The following is a 23,413-nucleotide window of genomic DNA, read 5'->3' as shown; positions in this document are numbered from 1 at the left end:
CTTGAGGGTAACATAAAATTTGCAAAATCAAAACCCGAAAAGCTAAAACACTTCAGAATTCAGGGCATTGTCCAACTATAGCTTAATAATCTTGTCTCTGTTCATTATGAATTAATCTTTCAAGGGTGCTACTTTAGCTGTGCTCCACACACCGACATCAAGGCCAACTTTCTATTTGATACCAACTGGACAACCCTGTTTTACTGACTTTCCTGCTTAGCTGAGTAATTTGTCCACGGCAACAGACTCTGTGTTTGATTTGGGATGCTTCTTCACAAAGAGTTATAACATGGCTCTCATCTCTTTTTGAGATCTTATGATTTCTTTTTGGGGGGTCAGTAGTATTGCTTACTTCTGCAATCACTGAAGAAATAAAAAGCAAAGAACGCTTCACTTGTTCCTCGAAGATGCATAAAGATTTAGAGCAAACCATTAAGAGTAAAGCCAAGCCCTGACTACTTTTACTGCTCTGCAACTTTTCCCTCATTGCAGTGAATTCTCTCTGAGAGCAGCAGAATGATGCAGTTCACAACAGCCTGACTGTCCATAAACTTTTCACTGATTCAAGTTAACTGATCTTACTCAACTCACACAATGTTTTCAGTACAGAGAAGGAATTCCCTTTATGGAATATCTGAGGGTTAATATTTTGATTGATCCATCTCTCCTTGGGAAATGGAAGTTCCCTTAACCACATCTGCCTTTAGCAATTTCATGTTTGGTCACTGTACCTGTAAGAGCCCTCTGAAATATCGATTTCTTGTGGTATTACAACTTCCTTTTTTCTTTGATTACCATTTTCTGATGCATTGGCCATTGCACGGATGAAAAATAGTAATTCAGCTTACCATTTGCTGTTTTATTAAGAACTTTAGTTCAATTACAGTTTTCTGAATAAGACTATTTCTTTAAAGATTTGATGTCATGCAATAAATACATTTAATGTAATTTTTAAAATTTTCCAACTTCAAGCTAATCATTTGGGTACAAGTATAAATACAATAGATATACAATTAATTCACAGAATATTCTGAGTTGGAAGGGACCCCCAAGGATCATCATGCCCAGCTCATAAGTAAATGGGATCAAACCCACAACCTTGGCATTATTAGCACTGTGCTCTAATCAACTGAGCTAATTGGGCAAGCTTACTTTACAGACCTGTGTCAAGTTCATATGCTGAGAGACGTGACTGTTAAACCTTAACAACTGTTTTTGGCATTCTCATATTCAGCAGTTTGAGGGGACGAGTCATTTTAGAAACATAAAAGTACTTTAAACAATACAGGAATAGCTGGTGTTTTTGAAGCATCCCCAAAGCTCTGAGTAACAGTGTTTGAGTCCATTTTGCACTGAAACTATGCAATGGAAGTGTCTGTGGAAAAGAGACTGGAGAGTGGTCAATCTGTTAAACTCAGGTCTGAACCATCGTCCCACTGCAATCTCTCTACTGACTTCAAGAGATGCTGCACCTCATTATGGTGACTGTTCTACCTCTCTAAGTTAAGACTCTGAAAAGATGCAGAAACATCCATTTACTTCACAACTCTTCTGTCTACAGCAGAAGAAAAGTCAGCATTTCCATATTAAATACTTTAGACAGTTAACACTATTCATACTTGCAATAAAGATTATAAAGTTGGATGTTGAGACAGTGTTTTATAATATTACACAGACAGGAGAAGTATAATCAGGTCAGGTATAATCAGATACTTTGTATGGACAGTAGGTCAGTGGTAGGTTATTTCCATAACACGACAAGTCACTTTTACCATTTACAGAACCTTTACCTCATCTGCTTCTGAGATTGCCAGATAAAATGACATACTAGTGCTCAAGCACTCTTAAAGTCATTTTTCTGAGTAAAATCCTTGCTAAAAAATTATTTGACTGAGATTAAAATGCTCTTGTGAAGTAAGGGGATTAATATGTACATTTACAACGGAAACTTTAAAAATGCTGTTATTTATAATAATATTTATTGTAAGCTATTTTGTATTGAAGTTCTGCACTATTTACTACCATAGTAAAATCATTTAAACATATCTTAAACAAGCAAGGTACCATGCTAATTTTGGAAGTCGGGACTTGATTGGTATTTGCATCATTGAATTTGCATCCTTCCACAAAGGAATAGAATCAAAGTTGAATAAAAAACATCTCACTTAAAACCACAGCTCTTGTTCCCATTTTTGAATGTTCTCAATTAAATTTGAAAAATTTCTTTCATGAGTTTAAAATAATGAAATCTATGTGAAAACAGCCTAAGTCTTTACAAACACCTGGAAACATAAAGAAGCATCCATCTAAATGTTGCAAACACTCCTGCATGCCACTGTAATGATTTTGAAGCACCTCAAATGGAAAGCCTGGAATACTATTTTTGATTTATTTTACTTTAGAATGTTTGGAAACAAAGTCTGACAAGTTATAATACTTATCTTTCAGAGTTGAAATTACTCTCCAAATTCCTGCCCATTTTCTCTATTTTTCTTAATGGTGTAATAAGAAAAAAACAGAGGAAATTTTTGTAGATGATCACACCATCAGACAGTTTTGTGGGATTGAAGTTTATTAGTTTGCAAAATGGTAAAAACAAAATAGAAATCACATTATATAAATTCAAGTAATGTGTTGACCAATGACCTAAAACAGAAAAGAAAAACATGAAATTAGAAAGTTAAATCTGGTGACTCTCTTAAAATCTCATCATCAGAGCAGCACTGTTGGACTTGCCAAGAAAAATGAAAACACTGAATACACTTTTTTTCCCCTGTACTATATAGTCACTTGTATGTGAAAACAATTCATGGAATGAAAGTCACAGAATGAGGAGTATGTTGTTCTAAATTTTGCCTTGGATGTAGATGGTCTGATTTTTCTCATAGTTTTGAAATGGAACAAATGACTCTCTGAGAGAGAGACAGGAGGAGATATTTAACTGGGAAGATCCTGCTGGTTTTACTCCATGTTGCATTGCAAGAATACATTTCAATTTTAGTGATATGGATAATGACTTTGGGCCAGATGCCATAGCACTGATATAACTTCTTAAATCCACCCATCATACTTGGATTCTAAATCTGAGCAGCTCATCTGAGCCAGAGACCTGCTGTCAGGGAGGAGGCAGTTTGAATGCTAAAACCACCAATAACTACATAGTGCAGTCAAATGGATCCATACAACCATTATATATGTTTGCTTTGAAATTCCTTTAGAAACCTTCCTTGGTATGAAGATGTCATACAGAACAAAAGGGAAACTTCTGCCTCCTTCTAATTTACTCCTGGATATTGTTCCTTGAGATTGTGTTTAGTCCTTTCCTCTACAGAACTTTGTACAAAGTTACATTGAGAAAGAAATGTTGAGACCTTTTGGGGAAAAAATGCATGTTGTCTTCAACCAGAAGTCAGAACTTATTTTTTTTTTTTTTTCAATTGCAACATGCAAGTGTATGACACTCCTGGCAGGAGTTTAGATACTAGACTTTCATAAACATGAACCCATTAAATTCAGTATAAACATTATTGCAAATATACCTCCATTTAAGATTTTTATGTATTTTTGTTTGTTGGTTTTAAATACTATGGGATCTTTCAAGCTGAGTAACAAGCAGCTTAAATAAATTGATATTAGCATCAGTGCCATCTATGTGAGGCATCTCAGGGTGGCTGAGAAAAATCAAAGTTGGAAGGCCAAGCCCTCTCTGAGGCACAAGATACAAAACTGCATCCAGACATGGAGTAGATGATGGAGTTGAGATGATTCAGAGCACCCAAATTAAAACTTGTCTATAATAGTCCAGTGCAGGTGGCATGGGATTTTTCTAACAAGGAATGGACTATTAAAAATTCCAAGCTGAGGTCAAATGGACTTTCTTATGCTGGAAGGAAACCGAATCCTCTAAAGAGAAGACCGTAATGATTTTAGAAAATCAAAGTTTTAATATCATTTAATCATAACACATTACTTCTCAAAGCCAGCATTTCTAGCAAGACCAAGGATTTTAATGAGTGAGGGAAATGCATTATTTAGGGTGTGTTAGTCTCAGCAGTGCCACTTCACCTAATATTTGTTCCAACTGCACTTCATGACACGTAAACTCACTAGTTTAATTCATTTGAAACCTGGCAAAGTTTAATCTTACACTCCCAGCCCAAAAGTCTGTATTATTTGTTGCAAAATATTTTTCTAATTTTATCACTGCATAGGTCAGAGGTTTTAAAATAATTTTACTCAGGACATTGATATATTAAAGTTATTTGTGATATTGACTCTTCAAATTCTGAAACTATTTCTGCCTTTTTATATTCTGTTTTTATTAGGAGATTAGAATTATTGCAATTGTGTCTAAAGACTGTAAACTGCCTCAAATAAGTTTTTAGCCCTTTATTTCTAAAGAAAACTAATTTTCTGGGACAAAGTGGAATTAGACCACATGCGGCAACACCTATATGTCCTCCCTGGAGAGAGAACTCCTTCACACACAGTAACAAAGATGAAGAAAAATTATGGGTGGGTTGTTAGCTTGTCAAGTTTTCAGTGTTAGCATATGGCAAGTACTCCTTCCTTCCTCTCCTCTGAGTCTCTGTTAGCCTTTGTGGCTGCTCCTGTCTTCCTAGGCTGCAGGCAACAGAACCCCCTAATTTTTCATCTTTAGATCTTGTCTCTGCACACAAACAGAAAGGTTTGGTTTTAACACAAGATGGGATCCAAGACTGAAATGCATGAAAGCCTGTATTACATATGTTGCATCTCACTCATAGGGGAGGGCTTCTTGCAAACAGTGAAAAGATTAAATTTTGACAAGTGGAGTATTACGGTGAATTTGGAGGGATGATTAGTTTGCAGTGAAATAGCATTGAACTGGAAGGGGGCGATCATCAGGAGGGATGCTAATTACAGGAGAAATGATGCATTTAGGAAATAGAGGTACTGAAGGATGGTTAGCTGTGAAAGTCTAAAAGGGCACAGGTAGCTGAGAATTAGAGGCAAGTACAATGGAGTTGACCAGCAATGCACAGTAATGACTGTGGGAGAAAGACACTCCAAGTGTGTGTGTAGACTATGAGCATCTGGTCCAGGGCTAAACACACAGAAACAATGCACCTTTGTCTGGGGAAGAGACTTAATAGGATGTGTGAACAAGAGGCAGAGCACTGAGATATATCTTCCTGCTGCCTATGTGGGTGCAGAAAGAGGTGTTACATTTTTTCATTATACATTCAGCTCAGAAGATTGGCATCTGGATAAGCAAATTTTCTTTGCAAAAATATAAATTGTTTTCTGTGCTTCACACAGTCCATTCAATGAGTCATTGGAATTACTAACTGCATATAAACAAAATTATCACTTATTTTGGTTAAGGTGCATTTATATTGTGTATTTGGGGGGTCATGAACAAGAAATAATATTTGAAGCTAGCAAAGCTTCACCTTAAAGTAAAACTAAACCAAAGCAGTTAGGTAGTTTAATAATTTAAACAAGTCATGTGTTAAATTGGGAAAATAGATAGTGCTCTCTTTCTCTCATACCTTTTTGCTTGGACTAGTCATTTCTTTTTAGCATTTTTAAGTATGTTTTGAAGATGTGATGTAGATTTTGTTCTATTCAGGTTGCTCCTCCTGTTCCAGGCACAGAGGCAGCTAGGCAGCAGCCTATCATTAAATTCTGACCAGATGCTAATAACTTAGTCTAATATGTTTAGGATTCTTCAGGATAGTTGTAGTTCTCTGACTATGCAATTCTAACTTCTCAAAACAGTGAACATACTCTGAAATTTTCCTTAAATGTGACATATCCTAATATGGGCCTGCTGAAACTCTTACATATTCAGCCTCATATTCAGTTCATAGACAACTTTCAGACTAATCAATATCATATACAGGGCTTGAGAAAATAACACAGTTAGACCTACCTGTTCACTTCTCCAAACATCAAACAGCTGGCACCTTCACGAAAATCATTCTTTACACATCTGAAGCAGCAAGCAGAAAGGGCACAGAGAGAAGCTGATGGGGGATAATGTCAAGAAAATCCTGTCAGTTTATGGTCAAAGAAAACATACGAAACCCAGAAAAACATGCAAGGAAACAAGGGGTTCTTACCCTCTATAACCATCGACGTGAAAGAAATGATGAGCGTTCCTGACACAAAGAATGAGTGAATTCCAATCCTGGGAACATCTGGAGAGGTTCTTGCAAGAAGCAATGGGGTTTTCTTTTCTGTGACAATGCTGGTTATGCCAAATAAAAAGTTATGCTAAGCAAAGACAGTGCTTAAGCAGCTGAGGATGAACCAGAAGCAGAAAGAGAACATGGAGAAAACTGAATTTGTCTAAAGATTACTTGGAAATAATAGTGAGTGAAGAGTGCACCACTGAATTAACTGTTGGGTAGGAAGAAAATATTAAAGGGTACCACTCACAACAAGTTTGTGTGAACATGAGAGCAACTAAGGCAATTAATTAGGTTTGTTATCAGTTACACATACAGAAATGTGACCACAGAAAAAACCCCTGTGGTATACCCTGCAGAGTCTTCATCTCAGAGTTTTTCTTGAGAGCTTAAGGATGACCCAGACTGAAGAGACTGAGATGCAATACAACTGAATAGCTGAACGATTTTACTGCTAGCTTTTTTTTGTCCTACACTTCTGGAATAACCTCTCCCGAAATAATGCCTCCTCCATGATGGTCATGATGATTTTGGGATAACCATTTACCTGGACTGTACAATTCATTAGTAGCTACAATTAAAACAAATACAAATTAAATTTCTTCTTACCATTAAGGAAGCCAAAATATATCATTATTGTTCTTGCAGACATTATGAACTCTTTTATCTGTTTATATATTTGTTTACATTTTTTTACTGCTGAAATTTGCTTAGGTTTTGAAATAACAGCCCTCCTAATACATTACACAAAGGGCTTCCTTTCTGAATTGTCATACTGGTTTAGACAGAGTTACAGGAAGACTGCAAAGAAAGGAAGAAGTTAACCATCCAGAAGATATATTAATGAGCTTTAACTCCAGAGGGGGAAAAATATGAAGAAGAAAGAGGAATGCTAGATAAGAGTGAACATGTATCAGTTCTGACAGTAGGACAGAAAGCTTTTTTTCACTCTGATTATAAATGAAAAATAGAAATAGCTGAGATTTTAGAGGTGCTAGAGCAAAGAAAAACCCTTTGAAAAGTCAAATGTTTAAACCACAACATCTGATGCAGGTGTTTCAGAACTTTTCAATAAGAGGTCTGGAAATTTGTGTTATGGTTTTCTTTCAATTCTATTGTGAAATCTCAGAACAGTAGGCTTACTCTAAAGACAGCTTGGCATCTTCGTTATAGTTCTGGCCTACTCCAAGGGGTGGAGTGACTGCCATGACCATTTGGCCAGTATGTCTGTCTAATCCTCTCTGACCTGCTCTCTACTGCCCATGGACAACATCACTGTGCAGAGTGAGCACAGCACTGTCTGAAGGAAGCCTCACACATGCTCCTGGCTCATTCCTCCCACTAGCAGCCCAAGCCTGACAAATCCCATCCTGCATGGCTTAAAAGGACACCTCTCATTAGTTTGACTCTTCATCCCTCACCTGTTTTTACTCTCCTTTCTCTAGATGTTGTATGCAGAACTTTGTGTATATTTGTGTGGGGGAGGCAGAGTCTGATTATCTTTCTGGGAGGTGTGAAAGAATTTTTTCATTGCTTTGATTTGCTACCTCGGGTAGGCACAGTTAAAGTAGTTGTGTAGGTTGTAGACATTCAATATTCAGAATTCTGTAGTAATGTCCAGCCTGTAGCTGCACACATGTGATAACCAATGCAATAAAGTCCATCCATGAAAAAGAGCTGATACCTAAAAGAATCTCAGACTATGTTATTTTTGATAGCCAGCTCTTCTTTTCAAGGCAAAGAAGAGTGAATTTAAAGTTTTCAACATGAGACTAAGAAAAATTTGCTCCATCTAATGGACAGTAGAGTGGGGAAATGGCTGGAAATTAATGCAGCAGAATTTCAGGCAACTGTTTAGACCCTAAACCTCTGTTCAACCTCATAAAGCACTGTCAGAGTAGTTTTGCTATTTCACAGGAGTAATAGTTAAAAGATTATTTTTTTTTTAATATTACTAAGAAATGCAGCTATGAAATGCAGCCAGGAACAAAGAGTGAAAAATTCTGTGCCTGGCAAATTCTGCTTGCCATATGAAAATTAATAGCACCAATATTGCTGACTTTAATAAAACCTGAATTTCCAGATCGCATTCTATCATTTCTTATGAAATATGCAATATATAGGGAAACAAAAAAATACAGGAGATGCTGTACACAGGACTGCTAGAATTGAGAAGAGCTTAAAAAGAGAAAAAGTTCTAAAGTGTATACATTTTAAACCTCAATAGTTTTCAACAGGTCTCCTGACTGTTAAGCATGCAGCATGTTTTGTGTACTATAAGCTTTAAAAAAAATATAATAACTACAGTTTTGAGACATTGCTAATACAGCATCCATTCTTTTTAGACAAGGACAATTATTTTCCCTCTGCTACTCAGCTGCAGAAATACTGGTGGAATTCATATACTCAAGTGCTTGTTTTAGACATAAGTTGTGTAAGATAGTATGCCTTATTGTGGGAGGATCTTTTTTCTTACAACTCTAGACAGTTTGTTCTCTTGCAGATTGACATGTTCTAACCCATATATACAACAATTTCTTAGTGTTTAAAGGGTCATCACAGGTGAGTCATATACCCTCTGCTGCTTCTCTTCAGTCATCTGGAGCTGATAAGCGACAAGGTTTTTCAGCTATTTAGCAAATTGGGAAACAGATATGTGGCTTTATGTGTTGTTTATGATATCAAGTCCTTAACGCAACGAGTGAATGGAATGAAAAATGCATGACTTTCTTTCCCCTGCAAATGTAATGCTTTTCCACGGTTATAATGAGTGCTATTTGAATGTATGCTGTGCTTTTATCAGTAGCACTGCAAGACTTCTCAGCATGAATTTGAAAACAGTTGCGTTTAATGTTTTTTATCATAAACTTTATTTTCAGGAACATTTGACAACTGATTCTTATAAGAAGTGATTTTCTAATCTTTAACTCACTCTGCTAATCATAAAGTATTTGCTTTCCTCTCACTTCATAACTCCGTGTAAAAAAGGCAAGATTATAGAATGGGAAGTTCTTACTCAGTTCTTACTCAGCGCATAAACTACCATGTAACATGACCACGGAATGTTATGTTCTTCCAAGTCCAGAGCTCATTATTGTATGTTCCCAAGTGGCAGTTTTTACATCCTTTATTCTTTAAAATGCCAGTCTTGTTATTTGCTGGATCCAGACAAACAAATCATAGACAGTATGGTATATGGGCATTCCCCACTCTCACATTTCTGCCACGTGGGCTCACTGTAAAGGATGTTATCAACAGGCAAGTGGGGTGCTTCCAATCAGCTATGAAAACAGTGTTTGCCTTACAGGATGTGGCTGGGCAGCAGGGGTACAGGTATGCCCATGTATCTGGGCACGCTGGATCAGGAAGAATATCTTCAAAGTGGAAGGAGGGTTCATTATGCTCACTTCAAGAGACATCTTGAGTGCAGGGAGGGACATGAAAGGCCAAGGACTGGGCAAGCGCAGAGCTCATTGAACAGGGACAGAGTAGAGCCTCCTAAGGGAACAACAAACTCTCCTGCAGCAGGGAACAAATTTGCAAGTCTTGAGCGTGATCTTGTGGATCCAAAAACACAAGTGTGTTGTGTGAGCTAATGCATATTTGGGAATTTTGCCCTGAATTTGTCTTTAGTTCATTTTTCTCTGCAGGTTTTTTTCAGTATTGCTTAGAGACTATGCAGGGACATCAGAGAGTCCTGCTGACCTCTATGAAGTGCTTACCTGCCCTCTGCTTTTCTTTTGGGAGGGTCAGTCAAAAATTTGAGACAAAGAACATATGAATAGTCATCCAAGACCTAATTCCTCCCATGTGTCTATAGTGACCTCTTGCATCTTAGACAGCTAGCACAGGTTTTGAAGTGCAAGTAAAATTTGAATTTACTGACCTAATGCTCAGATGGTAAGGTCAGTTCAGGGAGCAGGAGAGGAGATGGAGCCGACAAGAGCTGGGAGAAATGGAGGGCAACTGCAGGAATCGTGGCTCTTGCTTCTTTGCCAGTGGAGGCTGCTGCCCCACACAGTTTAGTTACCTGCACACCATAGGTCTCCACAGTGCCTAGTATGGCTTTCTGACTGGCTAGTGGAAGTGATGGAAGCAGTAGCCTTACTGTCATTCTGCTGTTCCAGGGAAAAATATAATTTGTCTGTGCCCTAAGGATGACCCTAATAGCTTTGTCTGAAGTTTTTTTATCCGCAGGGTCAACTGTGGGAAGTATATCTATCATGTATTTTTCTTTTTAAAGGCTACATTACACAGACTTTTCTCCACATGTATAGACTTTTTTATTTATTATGTATTTTTTTTCTCATGTAGCTGGGTGCCTCTAAAAAACCCTACTGTGTGGATAAAAAAGAATAAACAAACACAGAAAAACATTGATCAGACATGTAGATATGTAAACTTTTCTGAATAATAAATCTGAATAAGTTATTTCATTATATTCTTCCTGCTGTCATCCACAACTGACTGTAGAGCCCAAAGTAATTTATTTTCCATGTTTTAAATACCAATTTTTTTATGTTAGCCTTGGATATCCTTTTTTTCTTCCCTGACATATCTTTTTGCCCTGCCTTTTTGAAATTTTACCCTAATACTCTGTAGTAAGTGTGCCTTATCCTTAGACATTTGTTGTTGGGTTAGGTTGGTTTTGTTTTGGTTTGGTTTGGTTTTTTGGCTTTGACAACCTTGAAGTGAGCTACGTTAGGATTTTCCTGAAGTGGGCATCAGAAATGTAAATTTTTCACCTTTGATGGTCCAGAAAAATTTCCTGTCACAATGGAAAGGAATGCTTGCTGTACCAATACGTGACTGCATGTCATAACATATATCTCTCCTACACTCTCTCATAAAAATCTTTTGAGTCTTACCTTGTTCAGGCGGAATGTCTTGGTCAGCTTCCTTGGAAGGTGGTTCTGTTATATCAGTCAGTTCTGTCTTCTCCTCATGTTCACTATCCTCATCTCTGGCTTGCAGACTAGGTGGGGTAAAGCTACCTGTGGTATAAATTGCCATTGTGGTAGCCTGCTCCACTGGAGACTCATAACCATCGGTGATTAAGCCACTGCTAGCAGATTCATCTGCTGGAGGAGGCAGATAGGAAACCTCTGATTTTGGAGGACTGCTAGTGCTCCCCAGAGCACTGAAAGGCACTGTGAAACTTTGGTGGTCAGTAACTTTTTGTAGAGATCTGTCCTGAAATGGTTCTCTGGAGGGTTTGGTAGGGAACTCAGGTTCAGATGTAATAAAATTATTAAATTCTTCAGGGATGCTGATCTCTTCTTCACTTAGAGCAGGACTTCCAGTTGTAAATTCATCAACCAAGGTGTCTCCTATTTGGTCCACTGTTGCTGGGCTGGGGTAACCTAGTGGGAGTTCCACACTCATAGATTCCTCCTGAAAAATTTTAGGAAAGCAGCTTTCATTATAATGTTTAAGTTTTATTCCTAAAAAGGCCAATAATCTTTAGCCACATGAACTTGCAAACAGCTAAGTCAACATAGAGTCATACAATGGTTTGGGTTGGAAGGGACCTTAAAGATCATCTAGTTCCAACCCCTCTGCCATGGGCAGGGGCACCCTCCACTAGACCGTGTTCAATGCCATATCCAGCCCAGCCTTGAACAGTGCCTGGGTTGGGGCACCCACAACTTCTCTGGGCAACCTGTTCCAGTGCCTCACCACCCTCAAAGTAAAGAATTTCTTCCGTATATCTAACCTGAATTTCTCATCTTTCGGTTTGAACCCATTACTCCTTGTCCTATCACTACAGTTCCTGATGAAAAGTCCCTCTTCAGCTTTCTTGTAGGCCCCCTTCAGACACTGGAAGGCTGCTATGAAGTCATGGGATGTATAAAATGTTTGACATGTGCATGTGATCCTAATCACATTGCCTGTAATTTTAAAAATGGCCTTCATTATCCCTGTCAGTTGCTCTGTACTACTGAACTACTAAGACCTTGCTTACTTTGTAATTAAAATTGGAAAAGGTAATCAGGCAGCAATATTCATCTGTAAATGCTCTAAACACTATCTTTGTTGCAGTATAACAACGCAACATTCATCCTTACAGCAAGTACAAAACCAGATATGTTAGCACATGAAACGGGGTTTTTCTGATATCTATGTCCATCTTAACACTGTTTAATTTTGTTTTCCATGGAAAAATAAATAAATACGACAACCAGTATTAACTTACCAAATCAGGGCCTGCCAGAGGAATAGTGACCATGCCTTGGATATCATTATCGAAATCACTAGGTGGTATAATAGATTCTGCAAAAAAAACCCAAACAAAAAAGCCACAACAAAACAAAACAAAACAAAACAAAATCAAAAACATTAGAGAGAGAGAGAGAGAGAGAAAACAACATTTCAACATCGACATGCTGAAAATTGATCAAAACACATAAGGTCAGTAAAAACCAGTACTAAACTGTTCTCCATCGAAAAATTACTTTTTAAAATCCGTGTTAAGAAGAGTGAACCGTCAATGTCCATTCAACCTGACAGTTATGAGGACAATCAGAATTTTATATGCAGTGTTCTTAGTACGCTTTATTTAGCATAAATAGGATAGGTCTGCGGAGAGCTGAACAATGAAGGAATGCTTAAAATCTGCTGAAGTACGAATCCCTCAGTTAAATCTGCATAGATTATGGTGACTCATTATATTACATTGTTCATTAAGCCTAAATTTACTTCAGTTTTACCTAGAGTCCACACCATTGTTAACGTCAGTGTTTTGGCTTTAGTGCCCCATTGGTCCCTTCACCCCCCCAAGAGGAGCTCTTTAAAAGTCATTGCACAACAGTTGTTTTTCTAAAACTGATTATTAAAAATAACGACTGGAAAAAAGTTGATTAAAATATATATTATTGAAGTGTTCAATATCTATTTTTTGTGGGGACTTTGAATCTACGTTTAAATATGACATTTTATTCTTACAGAAAGTATTAGTTCATCTGAATAATTTTTTTTGGCAAGAAAATGCTGCTGTTTGCAAATTAAACACTATAGTTAAATTTGGTATGTGTGTTAAGATTGTTTTGGTAAATACACATATGAAAAATTATTTTAAATAATTTCCCACCTTTTAACCCACCTCCCCAAAATTAGGGATATGCTGGTTTTGCAAAAATAATTGATGGACCAGAAGGGGATATTTATTATCTAGATTACTGAACAGGGTGCAGACCTTCAACCTTCTGCTGGAGGTCCTCACCCAGCTTGTCATCTATACTCCCTCTGTGTTTCAGAGTGAAACACACTTTTACTGATTTTATCTTGGGACCAAATGCTCTTTAAAGTGTCTGTCTCTCTGACTTCATGGAGAGCTTAGATGGCTTGCTTACAATCAAGACAGAACTTTCAGAAAGCCTAATTTTTAGGTTGGAGGAAGCTCTCACTTTTTGTCTTGCTAAAGAGAGGAGACTGTCCATACTGGGAAGTTAAAATGATACAGTGAATACTCATAGTATTTCTTTTATTTTTCTCCTCTTAATTATCTTAGTGTGCAAAATATCCAGATTTTCTAAACAAAGAAAGAAAAAAATAGATCCTCTAATATGATTGGATGTTTGGCTGTATAATTGTAGAGGCACACTTCGCTATAAAATTTAACTTACATCTCTGCATCCTTTGGATGCTATGCAACACTAAGGCTATATCAAATGAAAACAATCTTTTAGAGCAGCAAAATACACCTTACTGAAATTGCATCAGTTTGGAAAGGCAAGGTTCAGACTTGTGTCTGGCACCTGCCTGCCTACTAACCATCAGTAAACTGAAGTGTCCCAAGGTCCATTGGCAGGGACTGGTCTTCATGGAGTGCAATGGCAACCAGTTGCTGAAGGTCTGTTACTGTGAGTTTAGTTCCTGATATCTCCCTCTCTTCCATTGGAGAAATTGGAATTTTTTCACTTTCAACTTTATTAGATCCAATAGTTGAGATGTCATCTGCTGTGCTTTTGCTTTCTGAGCCATCTCTCTCAAAGTTCACCACATACCGTGCTATAGTGCTGCTTGATCTGCAAGGGGAAAGGTAAAAATGCCCAGTGCAGCAAAATCAGTCACTGACTGAGAACCAATTTTACTGACAAACAAATATGCAACCATAACATATTATCTTCTGTAAAAGCGATGCAGATTTACTTCTTTCTAACCAGACTGTCACCTTCAAATTACTTTTGCTATACCTTTTTTCTTCTATTCATGATTTTAAATAGAAATTCAAATTATGAATAAAATTGTAAAAATATTCTAATATAATAGAGTTTAATCTCACTACTCAGAAACCTTGACTACTGATCAGTCATTGACTACTGATTCAAACAGCCATAAATGCATGCTGGAGTTACTAGAAGCCATAATCACACATTATGCAGGATCCTCCGAAAAGGGGTTAGGCAGTCCATAAAACTGCAGATAAGCAAAAATCTTATCACAACTGAGGCAATTTTTTACTCTTTTTCAAAGAACAGCAAAAAAATTAGTTAATGTGGCAAGCAAATCACTTTTCACAAGGGGTGTTAGCTCTTCCAACTTCAAATGGGTGTTTATAGCTTCTCCCTAGATGTTCAATGGAAGTCTCAAATGTTCACCATTATTAATACATGACTCTTCATAAATGTTTATCACCTAATTAAAATGAAAAATAATGAGTACATTGTAAACATTTCTATACTATGTTGCTTTTTACAATATCAAATAACTGTAGAGAAAGGAATTTCACTTTATCTAGTATGTACTATATATTTAAATTTCTATGACATTGCAAGAATTCAGGAAAAACAGTAGACAATTCTTCCTTTTAAAGTATGAGTAAAAGAGAAATTTTGGGAACTGCTGGACAAATTATTCCCCAGGAGCACTTTTAAGCAGCAACAACAATAGACTCAACATCTGTTTGTATTACTACTCAAAAACTCCCTGCATTTTATCAAGCTAGTAACTGGTCTCTTTGCTTTTCTATCTGGCTTGACAATGGAGATAACAAATCAAATTCTACATACTCATTGAAAATAATGTGTATATGGGAATACAGCTAGGAAACAACAGATCAAAAATGAAACTGGAATATAAAGTTTCCCTATTTATTTTTCACTTTCAGTATATGACTGATAAAATTCTTCAGTCATCTGAATGTGAATTTTCTTAGATCAAATATTTTCTTCAGAGAGATCTTGACAAAATTTGATTACATGAACCTTTCAGATAAAAGTAAAAGCCGTCCCTGCTGCTTCACATCACAGATTTTGTTCTTAGGCAGAACATAATCAATTCACTTTGCCACATCAAGATAAAGGACATTTACTGATGTATCTATGTACATAATAAAAGGATTAATAATCATTATTAATAATTAGTCAATAAAATTATTAATCTTAATTAAGCATTACAGAAAGATTACCCATCTTTCTCCTTCTTCTGTCTTCATTTCATCACAGAAGAAAGGGTTTGAGAAAGGATTGCAAAAGAAAGAAAAACAAAGATTCATGTATACTGGTAAATCGTTCAGTCATACACATCACAACCATCTTTTGACAATTTATCTTATCTTGTACGTGCCATCTATAATTTTTATCTCTGTGTGAAAATGACAGTCTACTCTTCATCAGTTCACTTTTTCCCTTCCAAACAATAGTAATCACCATGTTTTGTGTGGGGAGAGAGGAATTTTACTTTACCATGATAGTTTGAAATATAAGCTTTCCTATTTCCCACCCCAAATGGTGCAATTTGAGCACTGTCTGTGCTAATCTCTGTCTTTATGGTGGCAATGAACACCTGTGGCAGTAGTAGCAATGATTACTGTTATCATACGTGGTGCCTACTGAGACTCTAGGTACAGGGGTAACTTGAAGTATTAATTACCTCTGGAAGACATGCCTATGTTGACCTTCTGAATATAATACCTTGTTATTTTCCCTGATGAATTCTCTAGAATATTTATAATGCTGTCATGGGGGAAATGCTGCTAATATATACACTAATATGGCTTAGGGAGAATGGACATCAACACCTGTCTTTGCTGATCTGTACCTCTCAGGAGTTAACTAAATTACTAGATGGTGGAAATCAATCCTGGTCTTCCATATTGACGAATACACTTTCATATCAGCTTCTAAGTCCAAGATACTAAACTGAAATGGATCCCTGATCTGGAGTCATAACTGAAAGGGGTTAGTTATTGCAAGTTATAACTATGAGATGCTACTATAGACTTCTCTGCTTTTTCTGTGGCAGCTCTTTGTTTTATTGATTTCAATATAAAAATATAAGCAACTAATTTTCAGTCTATTTTGCTTTTCTCTCTCCTTTCTCCCAGCAGTTTTGCAGAGAGAAATGCTAGGAAGAAGGATGCTCTTGTCTAAAATTACATTGCAATATGAGCATTCTTTAACATGTATTAAATATTACTAGAAGGACTGAATGTTTCTGATGCGGTGCTGTAAGCCCACATAAATTTATGTCTTTTCTCCCTGCTCTTTATTCCTTTTCAATTTTGTATAGTTTCTTACTATTAGTTATTGTTCATTTAATCCTTTACACAAGGTGCTCTTATCTGTAGAAGCATAACCCATTTTTTTATCTCCCCCTCCCCTGTAGATTCTCTATTGAAAAAGTACATAAGAGCTTGTATTAGTAATAAACATACAAGGAAGCTAAAACTAAAAGAAATTGAAAGACAGAACTCAAATTTACTAAAAAAAATTTAAAATTTTAAATTGTTTGAAACACCTGGAAAACAAGTACTGGAAAAGTTTTATATGTACAGACATGTAGCCTCCTGCAACCCTCTCTTCACTGTGATCTATGAACAACACAGGATCCACACACAAAAAAGTAGTCACCTAAATAATCGCACTTCTAACTCTCTGTACTTTGTAATTTTAAAAAGTCCTTAATATAGGGTTGACAGCAAACAATTCAAACAATTTATTGTATCCTTCACCTCTCAGTGAATCAAAACTACTTCTATTTAGTACTTCAAAACCTCATAGTCTCACTTGGAATGTGTTTGCAATTCTTGCCATATTGTCTCCATAGTATTACCATAAAACCCTTCTCTATTTACAGCAACATGCTCCTCCCCTCCTCCACCCCCACACTAGTCCACAGGCCACTTCATCTTGAAGGACAAGAAGGAACAGAAGAACCCTAGCAGCCAACAGAAAAGAGAGCCCCGTTTTCTTACTTACTTAAATCCTAATACGCGGATTTCTTTGAATCCTGGAAGTTTCTCAAATATTTTTTTCATCTATATAAAACCATAAAAAATTAATATAGTGTAAGATCTGTAACTAAAAGGCAAGCACAGGTTGACTACCTAGACAATATTTTTTTTTTTGAGAAAGAGCTTTACGAAACAGTCTCAACTGCCTTCTTTGTGGTATCATAATTGCTCAGTTTACAGTGTTTGGTTTGTATATACTGGCTATATTACCTGTTAACAGGCAAAATGAAGCACAAAATATAGCTCTTTTTCAGTAATTACGTAAATCAGTGATAATCTAGATCATAAGAGAGCAAGTCAAATAACATGAATCAAATGGTTTTTCAGCAGTTTTGGTTCATGTATAGTTTTGTGATTCAAATCACCTGTAAATTGTTTATTACTTAGAAACCAAATGAAGATGGGTTTAGATTATTTGACAAATCATTTATAAATTAAACAGTTTTAACCATGTTGTACAAACAGAATAACAATATACTTTTAACTTTAATATTAACAAGTGTATGATTAAATGGTTTTGAATAGAAGATGTATTATATAGTTAGCAAACAAAGTCTGCAGGCACTTCTGTTTGAGGGTAATAATGGAAATCTTGAGAAAAACCATTTTTATCAGCTCTGCCAGCACATCCTTTGTCATTTTTCCAAGCATATCTGGAACTGAACTGGGAAAGCAAAATAACTTGCTCTAAGGAATGTTCATAAAACTGATGAGAAGCTTTAGTTGATTTTACTAAGAAAACCTTTTAGGAACCTCAAGTCATTAGCTGCTATCTGCTGTTAAACTGATAGCTGAACATTCAGTTAATATTATTAATTATATGAAAACACTACAGATGTTCCAATTCTTACAGAAACTATGTCAATGCACAACAAAATGAATGCAAGTCTTTTGAAAAATAGTTCAGACAACAGTAACTAATTACTTTAAACATTTATATTACTTTTCTCGTTAGGTTTATTGTAGAAATTAAATTAAATTATTAAAAAAGTACTGGCCATGTATTCTTGATTAAGCCTGAATGATATTCCTAAAGTTATTCTGTTCATCAGTTATCCGAGGCTCTATTTCTGTCAAAGCTTTTGGCTTGTTAGCTTGGTGGCTGAACAGATAGGTTGAATGAGGGGAAAAACTTAAGGTCTTGAGATGACAGGAATTATCTGTTCAAAGTAAGAGCAGTAGAGTCTAATTCTATTTCATGGTAAGGGTAGGTTTATAGTATGAACCTCAGCCAAGATATAAAGTCAACATTTTTGCATTCACTCAGCCTCCTTACCTGTCGCTGAAATTTGGCAGCTAGTTGTTGATACTCTGGGGAGTTGGGATCACTAAGTTCAGCTGTGTATTCCTGATCAGTGAGAGTTACACTGAATTCTACCATTTGCTCCACAGGGAGTTCAGGGACTGCATTTGTTCCCAGCTCCTGGAAAAGAAGAAGAAATGAAAAAAAGTGAAGCAATAAAACGAAGTGATTTTTTTTCCCAATGTGATGGTATTTAACAGGTAGATTAGGTTTCCTTTTAAGCCCATCACCAAAATAACTTTCTGAGCCATATTCTACAAAAGATAACAGTTTCTATACATATATGTTGGCTTAATTCTTTTCTCTTTGCAAACAAGTTTCTACTATTGTAACTTGAGCATTGCCTTTGATATGCATAAACGAAGGTGTCCTAGTTAGGACAGCTGAGATCAGTTCATCATGGTGGGTGTAACCCAAAACTGTATTCTATAGCCTTCCATGTCATTTCCCAGAAACTAGACTATTGTTGTCAATAGACTATTCGCACCCTCTGCCCATAGAGCATGGTGGGTGTAACCCAAAACTGTATTCTATAGCCTTCCATGTCATTTCCCAGAAACTAGACTATTGTTGTCAATAGACTATTCGCACCCTCTGCCCATAGAGCATGGTGGGTGTAACCCAAAACTGTATTCTATAGCCTTCCATGTCATTTCCCAGAAACTAGACTATTGTTGTCAATAGACTATTCGCACCTTCTGCCCATAGAGCCTGACTCCTCAGGCTATAAACTAGGTGTTAAGAGGCCTGTGAGATAGGAGGATGTTTCTGTCCTCACACCCTTTGTGGAACTCCCCGCCCTGAGGGGAGCACTGAACATTCCTGCCTGAACTGGAGGATATATAATCTTGGAGTTTTGGAACATTTTTCAACCCACTCGTGGGATCCAGAGGACGGCTGCATCTCATCGCTCTCAACCAGACTTAGACCACCACTGGACTGCGATCACCAGTTCTGGCCAGACTGCAGCAGCTCTCCCACCAGCAGGTTCTTCCCCTCTCCCTTTACTTTGGACTCAAACAGGGCCCAAGGAACACCACTTTGTTCAGGCCCCAGGGTACTGGGTTACACATTTGGGTTTTTGTGGGTTGAGACCAATTGTTTGTTTGTATTATTGTACTTACTGTATTATTTTAATAAATTGTTATTCTGACTTATAATCTCTCCTTTGAGTTGGGTTCATTCCCCCTGCTGGTTAACTTTTAAACCAGCACAGAAGGTGAAGAGAATCAAGCCACTTCTTGCACAGAGACTGTTTCCAAGTCTTACTTCCATCATTGTAAAGTCATATAGCTTTACTTGCCACTTTGGAGGACAATGTGTGAGGACATCAAGGAGAATGACAAGAAAATTCTACAAGCTAGTTGAAATCTTACACTCAGAAAACCCATGGTCAGTCAGAGCAGAGTTCCAGACTCTCTCTTACTGTTTCATGTTCAGAAGTTTGCATTTGGGTTTTCTGTTACTAAATTAGAATTAGCCCTACCTGTGATACACCTTTCTTGTGCAGTTGACTTTACTGCTGTTAAAAGTACTCATTTTGTTTGCTGTTTCCCAACAATATTTGTAGTTTTTCCTTACATTTACTAATTTTTGTTCTTTAATTACATTAAAGAACAAATGCCAATTCATTTGTAGGCTATGATGTGCTGCCCCAAGGGGCAAAGTTGCTATGGGTGCATTGAGAAAGATTTCCTAGTTCATCCTAAATATAAAGTTATTAAAGTAAAGTTACATTTGCTAATTTTAAGATCAGAAGGTATCTCTCATTCCTTATTCACAAACAGAGCTGAGCTTCAAATTTCAAGTCTTGGAATGCAAGTACCTGAAGAGGTGATGCAGAGAGCTCACCCAGGAAACTCCTGCCTCCTACCAAGCTCTGTCTTTCTTCACATATCTTGTTACTAATGTTAACACATATCATCGTTGCATTTCACTGCCAATGTATTTTATTACATTTTTTTATGAATAGAATCTTTCAGGGTTCTAAAGAAAGCCTGTTAAAAATACAAAGATCTCAGAAAAACAAATTCTTTACTGCATGTACTGCATATACGTTGCATGTTCATACTTATTTGCAATACATAGATATTCTGTATTCTTTAAACACGATTTTATCTTTTTTATTTGCTCAAGGATAATTCTACTCTCAGCCAGACTTCTTGCACCTTGGAGAAAATACAAACAAATACAACAAGGTCAAGAAGAAACTGGCCCAAAAGAGCAGCAAGCTCATCAGCCTGAATCTCACAGCGAGGTGAAGTTTCCATTTCGGCTGCCAGGTAAATTGGCATAAGGCTGCTAGAGACATCTGTCCCATACATAACACCTAGGCTTTAATACCTTCCAAAAATAAGCAGAACAAGAGAGATTGCAGTGGCAGGGGATAAGAGAGAAAGTAAGATGTTAATAATAGAACCACAGAATGTAGAGTGAAATGGGAGAGAGCACTTTCTGCACCCACTGACTCTGCAAAACTCAGCTCTGCTATGTCATTCCTCAGGATACCTCAGTTTTAGAAGAATGTATGTTTTGTGTTGTGTCTAGAAATGTGGCTCATCAGTTAGAGAAAGAGCATTCTGTAATGTTCTATCATATAAATGGAAGATTCGGGAATATGCACTTTCTACATAGCTGCCTCACGACTTTTGAGGAGCCAGCCTTTAGGGAGCTGGTGATAGAGGATTGGGCAAGAAAGAATAAGGAGATCCGTAACAAGAAGAAACTGGTTAATGACAATCATCTGGTACATCTCAAACATCACAAATAAGTGATTTTAAAACCACTATTCCCTCATATTCTATTCGCTCTTTCGCTGTAAGATCTGAGATACAGGTAGGTAATAGAAAGTTGAGACTATTTAAAGATTATTTTGCTTTCTTACATTACAAGGATGTAATAATTTTGAGCAGTAAAAACACCATTTATATGGGATCATGCCAGTGCAATTCCTGTGCTGGAGCTGAGGAGCTTGTATAGGTAGGAGGGGGAACAGTGGTGATTTGCCAGGGGTGTGATGGCAAGGCCTCACCCAGCATTCCTGCCCCCAAATGAGCCTCTTCCTACAGCCAGTATGCACACACACCCCCCTCCCCCCCAAAAAAAAGAGGTTTTTCAAGTAGCTGTTCTACAGACTGGAAAAACTCTCAGAGCAAAGAGGAAATGTAAGAGCAAAGGCTCCTCAGAAGCAGGGTCCTCCCCGGTAATGCCTCCAGAGGGAGGTTCCCTGAGGCCACACAGCTGTGCTGAGACCAGGACTACCTTTCTAGCAGCCAGGATAGGGAAAAACAACAACTCCTCCCAGCGCTCCACCCCTCTCTCAGAGGTAACTGGTGGCAGCTGCTGTAAACGTGTGGAGGAAGGGGTAGTTTCCAGAGCTGTGTTGCATGGCTGCTCTGAAGAGATAGCAGTGGAGATGCTTCTTTGATAGCTGGTTGTCTGGTCAGAAAAAGGCAAGGAAGGTCCAGTCTTATCTCCTGTGTTGTGGCAGCCCTAGAAGGTATGTTTTTTGGTGTTATTTATTGAATAATAAGGTTGCAAAATGGTGCAAGATAGGCAACAGGTCCCTCCTTCAAAGAATGAAGACTCTTCCTAAAAGCTGGTTTCCATACTTGTATACTTTCTACCTCATACTTGAGAAACATCATGCCCTACTCCGGTACAGAACAGATGCTAATAGACCCCTTCAGTTCCACTGGCTGAAACAGATGGAGAACTCATGGTTTTGAAGCACCAAGTGTTTATAGCTCTTTTCTTCTAGCTGAGCTCAAAAACAAAAAAGGTGAGTGAAAAAATGGGATAGGAAAACAGGCTGCCCTGACCTTCACAGGAGTCTTCGTGTCGTTAACGATTTCATTGAGCAGCGTGCCATTAGGTGCATATGGAGAGAGGGGTGTGCCAGGGGAGCCTGCAGGGGGGTTAAAAGAAAAGTCAGGCAAGAACAAGTTTGCACATCAAAAATCTTCCCCTTTCTGTGTTGGTCAGGTGTCAGCTCACTGGAGCAGCTTTCCTTAAGGAGGGTGTGTTTGAGCACAAGCCTGTGCCACTGGAAGGTGGCCGTGACTTATGGTATGGGTAAAGCTGCTATGTTTTATACAATAGACAGACTTTCTTCCAGGTCAAACACCAGTAGCATTGCATGTGTGTGACTGAAGGCAAAAGTCAACTTGGAATGCTACATTTGAGTAGCAGACATGCTGTAAAGAGATAAAAGTTGCTTCATAAAGATTATTTTGTTAAAAACATTTTCATCGTACTTCGCTGAACTTGTCATGCTTCTACTGCATTCATTAAATTACAGCTTTTTAAGACCTAAGAATGACTGACTTTATTTAAAGGACAGACACACAAAAAGCAGACTTGATTTTACCTGTAGAAATGGAAGGAATTTCTTCCACCTTTTTGCCTCCTATTTTCTCTGCGGATATTTCATCTTTCCTATCAATCAAAAATAAATGAGTGATTTAGTTATCTCCATACTGTACTGGTAATGAAAAAAGTGTAAAAAAATTTAGAAATATAGAAGTATGGTTTAAATGAGTGAAGTTATTTCTAATGGAATATTTTGTAAGCTGGTTAAACAGGCAGTGGAACAGTAGATCATATTTTTTATTTGACAGCTTATGTATTTCGTTTCCTCTACTTCAGTTGAATATTTGCTCTTACAAAAATACTGATTTGATATATTCCTCCACCAAG

The 23,413-nt window shown here is 37.3% G+C and overlaps 1 protein-coding gene across 2 annotated transcripts in view; it reads right to left on the bottom strand.

Moving 5' to 3' along the window:
• Nucleotides 1-23,413, bottom strand: part of IMPG1 (interphotoreceptor matrix proteoglycan 1) — a 58,570-nt gene that overhangs the window by 16,172 nt on the left and 18,985 nt on the right. For both annotated transcript variants that reach the window (XM_018077827.2, XM_018077826.2), the window contains exons 5-12: nt 23,085-23,152; nt 22,537-22,622; nt 18,689-18,835; nt 17,378-17,436; nt 15,586-15,606; nt 13,950-14,203; nt 12,373-12,449; nt 11,045-11,570 (exon numbers count right to left, since the gene is read on the bottom strand). In XM_018077827.2, the coding sequence (XP_017933316.1) occupies nt 11,045-11,570; nt 12,373-12,449; nt 13,950-14,203; nt 15,586-15,606; nt 17,378-17,436; nt 18,689-18,835; nt 22,537-22,622; nt 23,085-23,152 (1,238 nt within the window). The remainder of the gene's footprint in view (nt 1-11,044; nt 11,571-12,372; nt 12,450-13,949; nt 14,204-15,585; nt 15,607-17,377; nt 17,437-18,688; nt 18,836-22,536; nt 22,623-23,084; nt 23,153-23,413) is intronic.

The sequence above is a fragment of the Manacus vitellinus genome, unplaced genomic scaffold (genome assembly GCF_001715985.3).
Source record: "Manacus vitellinus isolate BGI_N305 unplaced genomic scaffold, ASM171598v3 scaffold_4_pilon, whole genome shotgun sequence".
Lineage (NCBI taxonomy): Eukaryota > Metazoa > Chordata > Aves > Passeriformes > Pipridae > Manacus > Manacus vitellinus.
The sequence above is the reverse complement of the archived record's forward strand: the minus strand, read 5'-3'. Positions and strand labels throughout refer to the sequence as shown.